The 20,170-nt window shown below is 37.8% G+C and overlaps 1 protein-coding gene across 1 annotated transcript in view; it reads left to right on the forward strand.

Annotated features, from left to right (window-relative positions):
• Positions 1–4,602: 4,602 nt before the first annotated feature.
• LOC135195658 (BOS complex subunit ncln-like) overlaps positions 4,603–20,170 on the forward strand; it is a gene marked incomplete in the record, with an annotated part of 219,585 nt that continues 204,017 nt past the window's right edge. The window contains 3 exon segments of the mRNA XM_064222028.1: positions 4,603–4,935; positions 14,185–14,375; positions 14,822–14,966. Of these exon segments, the coding sequence (XP_064078098.1) occupies positions 4,767–4,935; positions 14,185–14,375; positions 14,822–14,966 (505 nt within the window).

The raw sequence follows: 20,170 nt of genomic DNA on the forward strand, positions 1-20,170 counted from the left end.
TAGATGACTTAATACGAAGCACGAAGTTCTGTAAATAAGTTGACATAAATGGTGATCCAGAATCATATGTGTGATAGGTATGTCTTTGAAGGAGGTCTGCTGAATTTCTGTTCAGTATTTTGTAAAGTTTGAAAATTAGTATTTTGTTCCTTACTGGCTTAGCAAAACTAGCTTTCAACATGCCATGTGTCATCAGCATGGAATTTGCATTGAAAATAAGGTAATCTAGTGTAATGGAATGGTTTTACTTCTACAATTGACTATGCCGTGTATCACATTGCTTATATGAACGCCTCTTGTTCAGTGACAGGCCAAGTAAAATTTCTGATGTTGTGGCTATTATATATCAATGAATGTATGCTATCTTGTAAAGTCAGCAGTATGGTATTACTATGAAAACAAATGACTTTCATACAGATTGAATCAAAACTTAATAATGGTGTAGCTGGGAATATCAATCCACTTTTTGTGGAAACCAATGTAATTTTGTATTTAGAAATTCCACGAAATGGTTAACATTAGTTTTGATCACTGAACTTATGCAGCTTAAATTTTTTTTATTGTAATTTTATCTTTATGGTTCCTGTTGCAACATTTTCTTATGCTGCAATATGAGAACATAAATTTTTTTCTAATAATTTTGATTATAAACACACTATTCAACCTTAACACCCCCCCCCTCCCACACACACACACACCACACACACATATATATATATATATATATAATATAATATATATATATATATATATACGTAATATATATATATATATATATATATATATATATACATATATATATATATAGATATATATATATTGTGACGAAGTGCCAAGTATCTGGTTACTACACTTACCAATCAAAAAATTGTTACCTCTCAACAGCCAGACACCTGAACCTCATACAGGGTAAATACGACTTGAATACTCTAAAAGGCCACTGAAATACTTCTAATAAGGCAACAGTGATCCCTTAAACAACTTACTAGTATTGCAGAAAATCAGACTAAGTTCATTAAAACAGGTGTGAGGTAATCTTATATGTAAATTAATTAAAGGGCATCACTCCATCAACAACTTTAAAAGTCCAAGTATTTCCCTGATTTCAAAAGTCTAAGTACTTCAGTGGTTCTAACTCACTTCAAGAAAATTGAAGGAAAACAGCTCAATTACCACTCTATGTTCCTACGTAAACAAATACTGGTGAAAAAGAAAAAAACTTATAAAAATCCTAAATACAAAAATTTATTATCAAACTCAAAATTTATAGGTGAAATTCACAATATCAGGGAATTTTACTGTTACTTGAAAATAAAGCAAAGTTTAATTAATTCTTGAATTAATTAAGTAAAATTAAATCAAAATTAATTTGTCACAGAATTTAAGAAAATTGATTAATTAATCAAAATTCAAAAGTGTTAGGCAATAACTAAAATTTGGAAATTAATTCACAAGTGCTAAACAATAATAAAACTTGAAAAGAATTCTAAGTAAATGCAAATTAATTCACAAGTGTTAAATTCAATTAAATGTGCAACAATTAATTAATGAAAACAATTAAGTCAATCAAATTTTGAATGCAAATGAAAACACATCACAGAAAAATACGGAAAATAGGTACCAAAATTGTAAAAAGCACTAATCACACAGAACATAAAATAAAAACACACACTTCAATAAAAAAAATGGATAAATGCACAAAAAATCACTTCAATAAGGAAAATGGATAAATGCATAAAAAATCACTTCAAATGAAACAAACACAAACCATGAAAATTTGCAATGTGTAAAAAATTGAAATCGTTCTCCAAACCACTGTAACTATTAGTTGCAACAAATAAATCTTGTATTAACACATTACCTTGGTACCAATTGTTTCTGCTGCAGCTAGTTCCAAAATTTCACCACACAGTCCACAATATTTCAAAAAAGAAAGAGCGCTGTTACACACTTGTACAATGTTTGTTCAGATTCCACAATAAGCACTAAAAAATACTAAATAACTGTAAGAAATATCAAATCTGAAATTTATATGAGTGACCAACAACTGAGTATAAAATCTTTACGTTACGTTAATGTTAAATCATATATGACGAGAGAGAGAGAGAGAGAGAGAGAGAGAGAGAGAGAGAGAGAGAGAGAGAGAGATGACCTCTATACGCCAGGAATTCAAAGTCTGTAATGAGCACTCTCTCTCTCTCTTCCTTGTAAGGGCGAACTTCAAGAGGCTGATGGGCTCAAATCATTTTGGACACGTAGTTCAGCTAATATCATAAAAATTCTCCTTCAAAACAATATCTAAAGAGAAATTGAAATTACAATCATAAATAACATTTATTATTACGTGATTTAAGATGATAAAAGTATTTTAATTTGAAAGGAATAATGATTTACAAAAAAACAAAACGAAATGTCATTTCCCAAAGATGACGTATGCTTAAACAGAAGGTTCTAGAACAATCTTACGAAAAGATGATGCAATACTTCCATGTGATTTCTCGACAAAGACATACACGTTTGAAACCAGTCCTGTACGTAGTAGGCTCTACATGTTCCAAACAGAACTCGCTCGAGTAAGATTGACATGTTATGAACACAAATCGGAGACCTCGAGCTCCCCTTTATCTTGAGCGATGACAAGTTATGGAAACAATTTCTAGCTTGGAATGGACAAAGTTAATCTCTCTCTTTTTTCACATTCTATGTAATATTCTTTTAAATTATGTCATGCAAAATCTGAACATACATTCTTAGACATCCTATAATTCTAAGCTAAATAAGGAATCTGAAAATGTTGCAAACATTTCTCATAACAATTCATTGTTAAAGAGAGGATGTATGCATTACGAAAGTAGCAGCATATTTATTTATATATAATATATATATATATATATTATATATATATATATATATAATCTACAGGAAAAGAGAGAATAAAAGACTCTAGAAGCTCGATAATTTCGCCTTCCACCAGGCCTCCTCAAGAACTTTATTTTAACTAAATAAGTATATACATAAAAATCGTAAGCATAAACATTTTCTCACTGGAAAAATAAAATTAACAGAACAGTTGTCAAAGTGTAAAACTAATTTTAACTTTTACATCTGTTATGCTAATCTTATTTTTCCAGTGAAAAAAACGTTTATGATTTTTGTGTATATACTTATTCTGTTAGTTAAAATAAAGCTTTTGAAGAGACCTGGTGGAAGGCGAAATTATCGAGCTACTAGAGTCTTTTATTCTCTTTTCTCCTGTGGACTATATTGACATATCTCATCTTCGTGTTCTGAAGATTATATATAGTATATATATATATATATATATATATATATATATATATATATATATATATCACATAGATCTACTGAAGGAGATTTTAGGGCAATGATCCAAATTAATTCATTATTATAGTACTATGTTATAAATGATAATTTCCAAGTGGATCTTGTCCGGAATTTGCTTGTCCTCCCCGTGGTGACAGTAGGGAATCTGGGAATTCCGAAGGCTTCAAGACAATCTACAGGCTCTGTAGTCTTTGGATTTCTTGCACAATACTAAAGCACAGAGTTTTATGGAGAGGATACCTGAGCCGAAAATAGCCCATGTAAATAGCAACTTCATCTTTGCCCTTACATGAGGGATAGACCTCAGAAAATAGTTTCTGTCATCTGACGTTTCAACTACAGTATCTTCCTCATCATAAACGTTACAGATAATGATTTCTGGTTTCAGTTTCACAATCATCATTGCGTCAGCCATTGTTTAAGACCAGGGCGTCAGCACCCTCTACACTGTTATGAATCGTCACTGTCTCATCTCTAGCCTACTGGTTGCATCAGCAAAACTGATAACCACACTTCCCTTAGAGGTAGACTTTACCCATGATGACATTAGCAACCTCAGCTTTCCTCTCAATAATTTTCCCTGAAGCTCCTGTAAATTTTATCACTAGCAAATGCTTTTCCATGACCATACTATCTGCGCAAGTGTTCTCTGAAGTATAGTAAACTACCATCTTCATTTCAGCTATTACCATTTCTTTCTTCTTCATGATTTTCTTAATCATGCACTAGATGTTTTTAACATCATTCATCTATAAGAATGTTCTAAACAACAAACCATATTCCACTGCCATGCGATCATGACGTTTTCATACGTCATTATTTAGTAAGTCCTTCACTTACCATTCGCGACGCGTGTCTTATCTCCACAACTTTCGCAATCACTGTGCCACAGTGTACCGTTCCATTTTTCTTTATGCGGGTTTTTATGGGTTAGCTTCTTGAAGTTATGTTCTTATAATAATCTTTATGTTATATTTCATTTTTATTAAATGTTTTTGTGTGTGTGTGTGTGTGTGTGTGTGTGTGATGGCGCTCTCGTATATTTGTGGAAGGTAATATACAAAACTAATTTGTCTTTGGTATGAATTTGTAAGATGGTTTTAACGTAATGTAGTAAAAAACGGAATGATAATAGTTAACTGGTTATCAGGTAGTTTCTTAAAGTAAATATTACTGTATATGTGAATGACTAATTAGGAGTGAATGCATTCCTGGAAACGCCGGCTTCGTGGTGGAAAGAACGACAATTTTAGAGAGAGCGCATGATAACGAATCCGAACCGTCCATCCGGTTCATAAAAATTTCGTCTGCAGGAGACGCCAGAGAAGAGCGGTGGTGAGAGTGCCACAGTGCCAAAGTTTTCCCCAAGGGCACGGAATCCGTCAGTTTTTCACAGTGTTGACAGTACCAGACGTAGTGAGATGTGGTGTGACAGTGATATAGTGGAAGTGCTGAGGAACAGCGTGCCGTATTATCTGGTGGTGGCACTGCCCCTTCTGATTCTCATATCGCCTGTGCCCGTGGTAGATGCCGCCGCCGAGTTTACAGTTTACCGGCTACAGCAGTATGACCTACATGGCTCTGCTCATGGTGAGGGACGGACATGGGTCGCATTGCTGGAGAGATGAATGATTAAATGCTGGAAATAAATAGTTTTAAGTTGATTGTTGGCCGTAAGGAAGCCGGGTAATCTAGCAATAGCATTACCTGAAGGGGAGGCACTAGGCTATCCTAGGGCACTGCAAGGGACGGTATCCTGACCCCCTTGGCTTAGTTTAAGGTAGCATAAGTGTGACAGGGGGTAGCGGATTCCTATAAATATTGCATTGTTTACTCTGGGAGCCAACTAGGTAGGCTACTCCTAGGCATGGAGGGAGATACAAAATACTATCAGTTTAGCCTACCCAGTATACCTAGGCTATACCTAGGCTAGCCTGGTGAGTCTTAGCTATATAGCCTACCCTTGGATGAATAGTAAAGGAAATCCAGGTACTATATAATTTTCTGCAGCGAGTTGACGTTTTTCAATACCGTTTTACCTCCTGAACAAGTATTTAAAGTAATAATTACCAACCTTTATTGCAAGATGCCATGTTTAGTACCATGCCCCCTCGTGGATTAAATAAAATCATAAAAGAGTAAATTTCTCAAGTTCTCTCACTTGTACTGCATCAGCTACACTCTTCTGCAGGCTATTGTTCAGCTAACAAATTTTATTATTACCTATATCTATGTGGAACTCTTCCTTAGAATTACCAAAAACCACCTACAGTATTTATTAATTTGAACTGGATATTGGTACGGCTGCCGTACCCCGATCGCGGTAGATATTGGTACGACAGTGAATTGCGCATACGCGAACCCTTTTTTTACCCCCTCAGACATATCAGTGATAGCAAGAAAAAGGGCAACGGAACAGCATGAATCGCGGAATAATACATTAGTTTTCGCCGAAAACCAGATGTTTTCAGGCTTTAACGAGCTGAAAAAAGCCATAGACATCTATGAAGATTCAAACTTTCAAAAATTGTATATATGTAGGTCACGAACGATCGAATCGGCCCTGTAAAGAACTCCGAAGAGGAGATTCAGAGGATTATATATAAATAAATATATACGTACACTACCATAGTACCTTTGGTGGCTTTCTCGGTCCTTTATTCTGCCCGACATCAGCAGTTGCAAAGGGCCTCCTTTATACACTTTACAATAATCTTTTAATTCACTTCATTGGGTATTGCAGCTTTCGGAGAAGACAATAGAATTTACCAGCTAGTGAAATGGCAAAATTAAACAAAATTTCAGCATTATTCCATTAAAATTTGGATAGTTTTGTTTTTGTAGCACAAAAAAGCGGGACAAAATTCACAAAAGCAAAAAAAAAAGGGGGGAGGGAGGGACATGACATTTGCTAAAGAAAGGGGGGACAGATGTTAAAAAAGCGGGACTGTCCTGCCTAAAAGCCGAACTCTGGTCACATAATACAGTATGATTAGCAAACTGGTAAACGGATACAGCTAACTGCTGTACCTACAGCAAGTCAAGAGCGCAATACACCACCACTGACAGAATCTGCCGTACCCCAACCACACTATGTTATTTGTATGGCAGGAAGTCCTGAAATTTACGCATGCGCAATTCACTGCCATACCAATATCTACTGCGATCTGGATACGGCTGCCATACCAATATCCTGTGCCCTATTAAATTAACAATACCTTTTAAGATTTTTGAAATATTTTACTGATATCCTAGCTTTGGGTAGTTTTTGATGCAATTCCAGAGAATTTGAGTTTTCTATCAGAATTAGCTACTCGGTAGGGCAGCCCTCTCGTGGGAAACAGGTTTTGACAATTTCTGACATCGGGGAACAACTAGAATGAAGTGTAACCTATATTTCCTAACCTTACGTGAGATTGTTTGTCCTACCAAACAAGGCCTCTAAGATTCTATGTCCTACCAAATGAGGCCCCTATCCCCACTCAAATTCAATTTCTTTAAAGTTTTGATATCACTGGGTTCTTGTTTTCAATGGAAGTGGGTTATAATGAGTTAACTGAACATCTAATGATGGAAATGAACATTGCACATGCCAGAATAGGCCCAACATTATAAAAGTAAAAAATATGCAAAAGTTTCTAGCTAATGCACAATCGAGTTTTTTGTGCACCGTATAATGCTGTATAAAACTACCTGCTACGGTTGGTAGCGCTTCAGGTGCTCTCCAGATAAGGTAGAGTTGGGATGTGTTTCACGCCTCTGAAAATTACTGCCAGACGCACGATCCATGGCTAACTTTACCCTTGAATAAAATAAAAACTACCAAGGTTAGAGGGTATGTTTGATGATTGGAGGGTGGATGATCAATTTACCAACTTGCAGCTTTCTAGCCTCAGTAGTTTTTAAGATCTTAGGGCAGACGGACAGACAAAGCCAGCACAATACGTGTACCTATATGACCAGGAGGCTGTCATTTCTACTTTGGAGGAATGACTCAGCTATGTTCTTCAGAGAATGTCTCCTACCTAAGGTGTGTCTCCATTTAAAAAATTAGGGTGTATCCCGGACCCACTCCCTCATTTGCTTTTAGTTAGTAAACTACTGTACCATGTTACCAAGCTTCAGTGGCCAGACCAGCTTGTGTCAAAGGTATAACAATATCAAATTTTTAATTATCCAACTTACCCAGTAATTACATAGCTTAAGAGTTTCACCCACCTGGCAATAATATTCTGAAATTCACAGGTTGCGCTAATTTTTCTGTTTTGTTTTGGCTAGGTGACGATGCCCTGCCCACTTTTGGGGAAAGAGAGGAACAACTTGGTAAAGAGATCAATTTGTTTCTGCTGGCTGATGGCTATACACTGGTTGTCACCTGCAGCTGATTCTGAACCTTGATTTTCCTGATCGTTGAATTATTTTTTATTTATTTATTTATTTATTTTTTGGCTGCTTCGGCATTATTCAGATAGTGTTAGTTTCTTCTTAGAGAATCATAATAACTGACTTTTTTTGTTACCGACTTTACTAACTTTAGACACTGTGCTATAGGTTGTAACAGACGTTTGACCAAAGAATCTTATGATTCTGATGCATTGTGCACGGATTGCTGAGGACAAGTATGTTCTATAGACTATAGATATCCAGAGTGTAATGACTGGGACAAAAGAACAAGAAAAAATTAAGTCTCACCTAAGAAAGTTATCTAGAGACAGGAAAAGAAAAGCATTGGCTAGGGCAGATGCTAAATCAGTAACTAGCCAGGGATCTTCTGAATTAAAATTGGATTTGCTTGTTCATATCATTTCGTTGGCCCCTGTTCCCAGTTCTCTTGCTATTCCACCATCTCCAGTTTCAGGCTTCGACGCTTCTGATCCCAAACCCCATTGCCAACCTCGAAGCAAAGCTTGATAAGTGCTTTGCTTTAATAGTACAGACAATGGAGCAGCTTGGCTTGTCAGTGAAAGTCCTTATGGACATAGCTAAAAGCGATAGTGCAGTGTTAGTGGAGGAGGTGGCTGTTCGTCCCATCAACTCTCCTAGGCAAAGGTCGGTGGTATTCTCCCCAAAACCTGGGAGGAGTCAAACTGATAGCCCAAGGGAGGTTGGTGGGGTTCTGCCCAAGAGCAGTTGCCCCCCCAGTTCAACCTGTTGAGGCATCCCAGGTTGCAACCAAGAGCCACTGAAAAGGTCTCTCTGTGGATGTGCATAGTTTGTTGAGTTCAGAGGATTCCCCTCCCCATCATCAATGGCACTCTGGGAGTAAATCTCGTCATTTGAAGAGGGGTGCTACAGATGTAGCGTTTTCTCCAGTGGTTCCTGTTAAGAGGTTTAAAGAGTTGTAGCACTCATCTTCCAGTCACTGGGACAGTCCAGAGCATTTTTCTTTTGATTGCCTCTTAGAAGCTGATGATCCTTCAGCGTCCAAGGCTCACTGTCATTCATCTGCTCTGCACCAAACGTCCGTGCTTCCAGCAGCTCATGAGTGCCCAGTAGTGCCTACGCTTTGGAGGGAGCCAAGCGTCCATTGGCGCCTGAACTCTCAACAGCCAACAAGTGACCAGTGGCGCCTGCTTGTTTGGAGGCAGACAGTCACCCACCTGCACCCAAGTGCCCATCAATTCTACCAGCTCCTATTATTTCTTCTGATGGCTCAGAAGTGGATCCCATTCAGCTGAAACTGGATAGTATTTTGTCTCTTCTTAATGAGGCTCCCATGATGCCTCAAGCACCTGTAGATATTATGACGTCCTGAGCTCCTGTAAACGCGGCGATGTCTAAAGCTCCTGTGGATGTGGCTCTTTCTCCAGCGTCATCTGAAGATGAAGAATTAGAAGACCAAGAAGCCCCTTCAACTACTTATGCTTCTTTGATGAGGTTCCTTCTGGCCATGTTTCCTACCTTTTTCTCACCAGCAACTCCTTCGTCTCCTGCTTCTACATTTATTATGGATATGCCTTCCTCATCTAACCTACTGAAAATGGTCCTTTCGTCATTGGCTAAAAAGACCTTCAACGAAGTAGAAGCATGGCTTACGGAAAAGAGAGAATAAGGCAGGAACTCCTTTAGTCTTCCTCCCTCTAGGTTGTTGAGGTGAGGATATTTATCCTATGGAACTGGAGAAGCCCCTTCTTGTGGGATCTGTGCCGGTGTAAGATTAGAGCATGATCTGTTTTGCCTGAGAACTTCTCTGATTGGCTAAGACTTCTTTCTTCTATTGACAAGGGTATTAGGGATGGATCCCATGAGTTGGCCTCACTTTACACAATGGGTACTCTTTAAGAAGAGGGAGCTCTTGTGCTCTTATACATCCAAAGGTGTAACTCTGACACAAAGATTGGCTCTTCTGTATTCCCCTTGGGATAAGATACATCTTTTTCCACATGTGACGGTTCTGGGTATTGCATCTGACTTGCAAAAGAAGATTAGTACTCAGGATCTTCTATCTCGGTCCTGCAAAAGGGACCCCCCTGCTATAAACTCAGGCAATCTCTTCCTGCAAGACCTTAGTCCTTTCGGGGCAGACAAAGATCTTTCTCCCACTCCAGGAGAAATACATGTTTCTCGGCTCAATTTATCAGGAAGTCATTGTCAAAAGTTCCCTCTCGCAAGTGAGGAGAATGTTCTCTGTACACAAGTCTGTGCCAGACTCCCATTGTTTTAGGAAGTTTGGCAGGAGAAGGGGGCAGAGTCTTGGATAGTAAATGTTCTGAAAGAGAGATACGTTATTCCCTTTGTAAAAAAAAAAAGCCTCCTTTAGTCAGCTCGCCCGTCATGTTGACTGCTTATTCTGCAAGATTAAGGAAGTTTTCGGCCCTTGTGGACAAGTGGCATCTCTCATAGAAAAGGAGGCAATAGAGGAAGTGCAGGACATGTATTCTCCAAGATTTTACAATTGTCTTTTTGTAGTCCCCAAGTCATTGGGGGGGGGGGCTGGAGGCCCGTCTTGGATGTCAGCGCCCTCAGTGTATTCGTTGTGAAGACAAAATTTAATATAGTGACAAACCAAACAGTCCTGTCATCCATTCATCCAGGAGATTGGATGGTATCCATAGATCTACAGGATGCATACTTCCATGTCCCTATCCTCCCGAGGTCAAGGAAGTACCTCAGGTTTCTATTCAAAGTAAGGGTTTTTCAGTTTCACTCCCTTTGCTTCGGTATTATGACGGTGCCTCAGGTTTTCACATGGCTCTTATTGCAAAGTGGCTTCAACTGCAGGGAATAAGAATCTCCCTATATTTAGACGATAGGCTTCTCAGGGCACAATTGGAGAGTCAGTGTATAGAGGACCTCAAGAAGACTCCTGTTAACAGAAGAATTAGGAATTCATATAAGTTCTCAAAAATCACAGTTGACTCCCTGTCAGAAGATTCTGTGTTTGGGAATGATAATAGTATCTCAGAATTTTCGGGTTTTTCCGGCCCCGAAAAGAATAGAGTCATGTTTAAGGAAAATACAACAGATCCTTTCCCTCAATGAGTGTTGAGCCACAATTGGCTGACCCTTCTGGGCTCTCTATCATTGATGGAGCAATTCGTCTCCCCTGGCAGACTGCATCTCAGACCCTTACAATTCTTTTTAAAGGTGAATTAGAACAGGAAAGTCTTTCTGGACTCACACGTTCCATTACTCAAAAGGTAAAGGAGGACCTCCTTTGGTGGAACTACGAGAGGAGACGGTCAGAGGGCAATTTCTCTTTCCGTTGAGCCCCAGTCTGAACTACTTCTCAGATGCGTCAGACCTGGGTTGGGGGGCTCTACTTCAGAAGAAGTGTCAGGGACATGGTCCCAAAATCAAAAGTTGTTCTATATACGTACATATGTAAACATGAAGGAGCTAAAGGCAATACACCTAGGCCTTCAGTCCCTCTCTTTGGAAGCGAAGAAGAAAAAAAAAAAAGATTTTGGTGCATTCAGACAACACGACCACTCTGTCATATATAAGAAAGATAGGTGGGACTCTATCTTTCTCTCTGAACGAGGCAGCAAGAGATCTTCTTTGGGCAGACCAGAACATCACTTGGATAGTGACCCGATTCGTCCAAGGAAAACTCAGTGTCCTTGCGGATGGGTTAAGCCGTCAGAAACAAGGCCTCTCAACGGAATGGACCTTGGATCCTCGGGTCTGCCTGGAACTTTGGAAACTGGGGAAAACAGATGGTGGATCTGTTCGCCACATCTCAAAACCATTGTCTCCCTCTTTTTTGTTCACCAGTACCAGATCCACTGGCTTGGGCAGTGGATGCTATGCTCTTCGACTGGTCAAACAAAGATCTACATACCTGCTGAAGCTAGGTACTATGTCGTACCTCTAAGTAAATGGGGATACAGTCCACAATGATGTAAAATCCTTCTGTAGTTTTATAAAGTATATATTTCCTTTATAGCAACATATAGCTTTCGACCATTCAATTTGATCAGCTAGGTTATAAACAAGTTTCAGATGTACCAAAACGTCTCAATGATTTTGGTAGCTCCTATTTGGCTGTCAAAGGAATGGTTTCCTGACCTCATAGACCCTCTGGTGGACTTCCCGAGGCTACTTCCACAAAAGATACAGCTAGTCAGACAACCACACTTCCAGTGATTCCACCAAAGCCTGTCTTCTCTGCCCCTGACAAGCTTCAAACTGTCGGGAAATTTCTTAGAAAGAAGGTGATTACGAGGGCAGCATCAGGAGCCTATCGTTAATGTAGAAGACAGTCTTTGAACAGTGTATATGTATATCAGAACAAACAAATGGGGGATTTTCAGAGAGTGGTGCAGGAGGTCCAATATCTCCTCTTCTCAGACCACTGTGACCGAAATAGCTGACTATTCCATTTGAGATCAGCTAAAAACCTTTTACTTCTATCATAAAAGGCTACAGAGCTATGTTTGGTTCAGTATTTAGCCACAGAAGATTGGACTTGTCTTCCAATTCAGACCTGTCAGACCTTATTAAGTCTTTCGAGACCTCCAAACGTAAAGATTCCATGACTGTCTTGGAATCTTGATAAATTGTTGAAATTATTTTCTGGACCTCATTTTGAACCCATGCATGTAATTTCAATGAGACTAAACTAGAAAGACCCTCTTTCTAGTCACACTAGGGATAGCAAAACGAGTCAGCAAAGTGCATGCTTTGGATAGAAAAGTAGGGTTTTCCAAAGGGAATGCAGTTTGCTCTTATTCCCTTGGTTTTTTGGGCAGGAATGAGTCTCCTGCTAATCCATGACCTCATTCTTTCTCAATTAACAGTCTGACGGAAATCCTGGGAACCGACGATAATGAAAGGATGCTGTGTCCCATGAGATCTTAAAAGTATCTGCATAGAATGAAAGATATTTGTGGCAATGCTTGCAGTCTGTGGTGCTCTGTTAAGAATCCCTCCAGACCACACTCTTAAGAATAATCCATGAAGCTCACTCCTCAATTCAGGAAGATGTGTTCCTTCTAAGATAAAAGCTCACAATATTAGAGCATTAGCCACTTCGTTAGTTTTCAAAAGGAATTTATCTCTGACAATAATATTACAATCTATACATTTTGGAAATGTAAGTCTGTTTTTGCCTCACATTTTCTTTGTAACATTGAAACTACATATGATGAATCCAGTACCCTAGGTCTGTTCATCAGCTGGCATGATGTTGGGAAAGGAAGTATAGGAAGCAACCCTTCCTAAATCTTATATTCTCCTTGACATAAGGTTTTGATGTTGTTGGGAAGCCTGGAGGTATGAAGTACTTGGAGTATCCTCCAGTCCTTTAGTAGGGTAGTGGTGGTTTTTCAAGGACATGGTTTGGGTGTAGGTAACAATCTTTATTTCTTGTTATCTGTTGGTAATGAGCCCTGGGCAGGGGCAATTTGATTATATTTGTTAACTATCGGAATTATCCTTCGCTACAAAGTTTCTCACTAAAGTAGTAGGTGCTCTATGGCTATTCTGCCATGCCACTACATGATAAGATGAGTGACAACCAGATGCAGTATCTTTCTGCTACAACTCTATTATCAGGTAAGGAAACAAACACGTCATTAATGTTGGCAAAGCTTTCTATTCTCAAACTAGTTACATAAATAATGTTTTGAGGGGGAACTATCCTTGTTTCCCACCTCCCTCAATGTGGGAATCAGCTTTGTGATTACTGGGAAGTTAGTAATTAAAAATGACATTTTTATAATAATACTAAAAGTTTTAATTATACTTACCCAGTAATTACATGATCAGAGCCCACCCTCCATCCCCTAGCTTGGATTTATTCTGAAGGGCCATAAAACAAACTGATCTCTTTGATAAGTTGTTCCTCTCTTTCCCTGAAAGTGGGTGGGGCTTGGTTACTGAGCCAAAACAAAATAGAAAAATTAGTGCAACCCGCAAATTTTTGAATTTCAACTGCTGGGTGAGTGAAACTCTTAGCTATGAAATTACTGGGTAAGTATGATAAAAACATTGCTTTATTATAAAAATATCATATTCTACTGTAATACTTCAGGTTTGTATATCTATAAAATGCAAAATTATTCAATTTTGTATATTGCAGTCATTTACAGTAACCATTGAATGTAGTGTCCTTAGGCTTCTGCTATATAAGATTTGAGGTATAATCCATAGCTGTAGCAATACCTTATAACTGCAGTAGTTGTTTCACTCTAGACTAATTTGGGGGGGGGGTTATTTTAAAAAACTGTACATATAAAGACACCTGAGACTTACAATACATACTGTGATTTGAGAAGTACAGTACTATTATGTGATTAATTATACCTATACTTATACTATACCTATACTATTATTCACTTTTCATCTATACACTATCATGTCTTCTTTAGTCTAATGGTAGCGCTTGATGAACAGGTAGTCGAAGCAGTTTGGTGAATGTAGAGGCTCGAACCTTAGATGCACCGTCGCTGGCGCGGCGTTGTGTTTTAGCACGCTTGACTGATCTTACACCTTCATTATATCAGCAGCTGATCAGCCAGGGTGCTGCAGCACTTCTGGTTCTCCTGCCTTCCAACCTGCTTGGCCTTTCAGAGGATCAGCAAAAGGTATGTTTTAGAGAAAAGAGAGCGCTGTGTATCAGGCTTTAATTATAACTGTACAGTTATAGAACTTGTATAAGAAGTGTTCTTTAGAGGGAGCAGTAAGCTGAATACATTGTCCTAGTATCATTTTTTTTTTACTCATGCATATCTTAATCATATTGAAAAGTTAAAAAGTAGAGATGTACTCCAAATGCTACCTGTTGTGCATTTTATGGCATACTACACTATACTACTGTGAATTTCACTCCCCTTTACCAAACCAGTCATGAAAATCACTGATACGTATTTCATTAAGTAGTCTCAATGTTGTTCACTGTTACAAATGAAAAATCTCCTTTCATGTTATATGCCAGAGCCTTGTGTAACAAACAGTTAGAGTAATTAAAGTTTTCTAGAAGTTGGTACAGTAGTCCATTTAATAATGCATTTTTCTCTTGGAATCTTATTAGTTGGTTCATGATGTTGAGGAGGCAATGCTGGATAGTGATACTCAGATTGCTGTATACTTAGCATTTGAAACAAAAGAGCTCACAGAGATCTATGAGGCTGTTAGAACGTCAACAAATACAGATTCAGCGTCATCTGCTGCAGCAGGTTAGTACTGTGTTAAGAGATTTTACTGTTAGATGAAATAAGCTTTAAAAATGCAAAGTTTAGGTTAAGCTTTAAAAATGCAAAATTTAGGTTAACATTATCTTGGCAAGTCAGCTTAATAGACAGTTTGGGTGCTGGCCTCTCAGTAAGTAACAAACGTTGAGACAGTACCCCAGAACTAAATTGCAAATTTAACTTCAGAAATTTATCTGTAAAGTGAATTGCTTTAAAATGCAGTACTTACTTTGCAGTGCTATAGCCTAGCAGGAATGTATTAATTATATCTGCTTATGCCTACTGTGAAAATACAATACAAAAAAGACCTTAAAAACTTTTGCTTAGTTTTTGAAGAGAGAGAATGCATTGTATATTTTTCCTCTTGTTATTCATTTGTGTATGTGGACTCAGACAGACTAAAAATATGTACAGTATATGTATAGTATACAGTATTAGTACATACACCGCTGTATTAACCCGTAAGGGATGGGCACAACCCCCAGACCAGGCAAACTTCAAGGTTGGCTAATTTAAGAAACATCAATGCAGAGGAAGACAAGTAAATGCACATGGTGTAAGAAAAAAAATATGAAAAATTTTTCCCTTCCTCCCACAGGAAGTTGAAAGTGACTACAGTTTTCATACATTCAACTTCCCTGTCAGATATATACTTAGCTATAGACTCCGTCGTCCCCGATAGAAATTCGAATTTCGCGGCACACGCTACAGGTAGGTAGGTCAGGTGATCTACCGGCCTGCCGCTGGGTGGCAGGAATAGGAACTATTACCTTCTAAGGACAGATTTTTCTCTTCCACCTGTCTCCTGAGGGGAGGCTGGGTGGGCCATTCAATCGTATATATCTGCCAGGTAAGTATGTATGAAACTTTATTGTACAATAACAATATCATATTTACATACAAACTTGTATGATGCCTCTCTAACAAGACACTCGTGAAAATGTGCTAATTTTACCAAGTTACTAATGTTTTTCCTAATACTTTATTATATTTTGTAAAATTATAATTACAGCTCAAACAATATCATAACAGATAAAAACTAAAATCAGTGACAATTCTGAGTATATTTGTTGTAAAATTAGTACGAGATTTACTGAGATGGGGAGATGCAGTAACTTTTTGGGAGGTACTATACAAATTTTTTCCAATATTTCTTTGCACTTTTCTTTGCAAAATTACAGTTACATAGCTGACATACTATGTATCATAAAAGATAAGAACTATCTGTACACCATGTGTTTGTGCATGGGTCATTGGTCAAAAACCTCCTCCTTCCCCAGGATTTGGGGTCACAACCTAATCCTTCATGTTGCCTTCCAAGCCTCAATTTGGAAATAGAAGGAAATTAAGGGGATGGGGAACCGCAAATGATGACAGAAGCACTGAGAATGGAGTAAGATGCAGGTAATGCCACTTTTCATTAGATTTTCATCCTTCCTGATGAGGAATCTGAGCCTCAGAATACTTCTGTCTTCTCTGTCTTATACGTAGTTATTTAACTGCTTAAAATCAGTCTAGAAAAATTCTTCATTGGATATTGACCCATAGGAGGATTTTCAGTGTGAAGTCCATGAAGTGCATAGTTTTACCTTTGTTAATAACTCCTTCCCTAAAACTGTAAGTCTTACTTCAATAGTTCTCTTATCTTCAAAAGACAGTTGCCATTACCTATTACCATCCTGACAACTCATTTTTGGTCTCTGCTACCCATGGAAAGGTAGTGGTCATACATTTACCCAACCCTTATTGTATAATAGCTTCCCCCCACCTCCCAAGCCTCCCTTTTTGACTCCCTGTCCCGTGAATGGAATAACGTCTTTTGTGATGCAAAGACCATGATTCTGTTTGTTTTAGCACACAGAGTTCAGAGTAATGTTTAGGGTCCTGACTAAGAATTCCTTCCTCCCCATATATGGGAGCCTCTCTAGGCCATGATCATTTTTTCCCTGACCCTACAGTGGTTGCCTGACTGTTGTGAAGTTTTTCCAAGCTCCTTTCAGGCAAGTTTACATCACACCTAAGGTCTTTGTTGGGCTTTGGTTGACACAGATGGTTTGGATACTGGGTCCTTTGCTTTTCTTTGTACCCTTCTCAACTGTGAGCAGCTTGACTTTTGTTTGTCCTAGTTTGGTAGATACCAGAAAACTATACAACCAAGCATCTGTATGAAGACTTAGGTCAGACAATGTGTTATCTCTGTCCCCCTTAACAAGGGAGGCAGAGTTTCTAGAGCACTGTCATGCATTCCCATATCATGATATGTATTGCAGTCTACAAGCCTAATTTTCTACTATTTAACCCTTAATGGATGGACCCCTCATAAGACTAGCAATAACAGGTTTTGGGTTGTGGACTGATATACTCATATTAGGATCAACATTACGCACCACTGATTTGAAGGAATTACGATGGATGGATGGATGGATGTATGAGATTTAGATATAAGACTCAGGACTAGAACCCAGAGGGTCATTCAGCCTCGTCATGAGGTATGATTATGAGCTGTGGTTGTGTGTGTATTATTTATGGGAGTACAAACTTGATGAAAACTGAAGATTATATATATATATATATATATATATATAATATAAGCGAATACCTCTGGAAAATGATAGTCAGAAATCCAAGCGCTTCGTCTTTATTCAAGACATCGTCAAGGAGCTACTAAAGTACAGTTGGAGAGGAAGGCCTCAGGTACAAACAAGATCAGGAATACCAGATGGTTAATTATCAAAAGGATAAAAATTAAAAGGGATAATCCAGGATTATCGGATATCACACGGTCACAAACTTAAACAGATTCTGACCCTAACCGAAATTACAAAGTATCTTTACAGTCCAAAACATGTAAAAAACTGAATATATTAATTTTGTGCTTATATTTATCTACAACTTTTTTCATTATGAAAGCATCAAGTTTAAATAAACCAAGACTTAAATTTAGAACATTTCTATTATTTGATTTGATAAAACAAGATTCAATGATATTCCTTTTAACTGTGTCATTACATGGGACTAAGGCTCTTGCTTGACTCCAGTTAATAGGTGGTCTAAATCTCTTTTATGTACAAATAATGCATTCGATATTTGCCCAGTTCTCACAGAATATTGATGTTGCTTGAGACGCTGTGAAAGAGATTTGCTGGTCTGTCCGTAATAGACTTTATCACACTTTTTGCAAGGAATTTCATATATGCAGCCTGGAAGATCTTTAGGAGAATTTTTGATTACTAAGCTCTTGACATTAATATTACTGAAAACAACATTTATGTTAAAAAGCTTTAAAATTCTAGGAATATCTAAAACCTTTCATCATAAGGTAATTTTAGAATGTTATGCTTACTAAATTCAAGTTTGTCATTAGTTGAATAAAATGTTTTTCTAGCTCTTTTCATGCCACATCTACAAAAGTCCTTGGGTATTTAAGTTTCAATGCAATATAAATAGTTTTAATTTCAGCGTCAATAAACTGCGGGCTACAGACACGTAAAGCCCTTAGGAACATCCCAGAAAAAAAACAGAGAATTTAACATTTTGATGGTGATTGGAGTAGTAATGAACAAAAGAGGCAATATTAGTTGATTTTCGAAAGACTGAAAAGGTGAAATTTCTATCATTTCTATGGACAGTTACATCAAGAAAATTCAAATTACAATTTCTTTCTTCCTCTACAGTAAATTTTATAGAAGGGACTAAATTATTGAGATTATTAAGGAATTCCTGGAGGTTTTTGTGAACTGGCCAAATACAGAAGATATCATCCACGTACCTAAACCAAATAACTTTTTGGGGCAAAATTCTTGGTAAGAGTTTTGTCTCAAAAAATTCCATGTAAATATTGCTAAGGACAGGAGATAAGGGATTACCCATAGCCATGCCAAACTTTTGTACAAAAAAATTCCCCATTGAAACAAAATTTACTATCTTTGATACATAACCTTATGAGACTAATGAGATTTGCTACACTTAAGGGAATGTCTTGACGCTCTAATTCCTCTTCCAAATATTCAAGTCAGTCATCTACAGGCACTTTTGTAAATAAAGAGACAACATCAAAACTAACCATATTAAAATCATAATTCAAATTTAAACTATTCAATTTGTTTATAAAATCAACATTGTTTTTAACATTCGTGTTAGAAATATTTCCTACCAAAGGAGTAAGAATTTTTACAAGCCATTTAGATAAATTATACGTAACTGAGCCCACTGAACTAATGATTGGTCTGATAGGGTTATTGATTTTGTGTCTTGACTAAACCATACATGTAAGGTAGGGAGGCGCATTGCGGTGTAAACTGTTTAATTAAATGGTCCAAGCCCTTCAAAATGGATTTAATTTGTTTATTAAAATGGGAGTTAACTCTGTGTAGGGTCAGACTCAGTTTCATAATAAGTATCAGTGTCATTTAGCAATGTCATTATTTTGACTTATATAGTCACTTTTATTCATTATTACCACTGCATTAGATTTATCTGCTTTTGTCACCTTCACTGTTTCGTCTTCTTTAATTTTCTTAAAAGCCTGGAGAAATCTCACGGGTACATTAGGGGGGAGAAGGTTTACTCATAGCACCATACACAATACCTTTACAAATATTGATATCATCAGGGCATAGGTTTTGATTCAATTTTTCTAAATAACAAAAGGATTTTGAGATGTCGACACAGTCCAGGTTACCATTAAATACACCAAAGCTTAACCCATATCCCAAAGCCGCTGTCGTAGCACTATCCACTGGTTTGTCAGATAAATTAATCATGAAGTCCTCGTTGGCATGCTTAGTCCAGTCGCTTTCAGCAATAAGATTTTTCAGCTTGACTTGGAGCTTCCTTTCAAGACGGTTGCAGCACTTCTCAATTTTCCGTAGCAATAATCCAGCATCCAATTCTTCCAATCGACAGGAACCGTCTGATTAAAGCTATACCGTCTGCTTCTAAGTGTACGGAACGCATCATCTACTTCCACTTTTGTGATGTCGATGTGTTTCTGAAGTATGATGCGTTGAAACTCGTCGAAAGGTCGCTCTGCTAGGCAAAGAATTCTCACTGGTAAAATCGACTTGGGCATCACTTGCTCGTTCATGCACTTCCGTAGAAAGAAATTGAGTCGGAGTTTCAGTTTGTGAGCGATGATAAGAGCATTACAGAAGGATGTCACGAATAGAACAAGGCTCAGAAAATTCAAA

This window comes from Macrobrachium nipponense, chromosome 16 (assembly GCF_015104395.2).
Source record: "Macrobrachium nipponense isolate FS-2020 chromosome 16, ASM1510439v2, whole genome shotgun sequence".
Lineage (NCBI taxonomy): Eukaryota > Metazoa > Arthropoda > Malacostraca > Decapoda > Palaemonidae > Macrobrachium > Macrobrachium nipponense.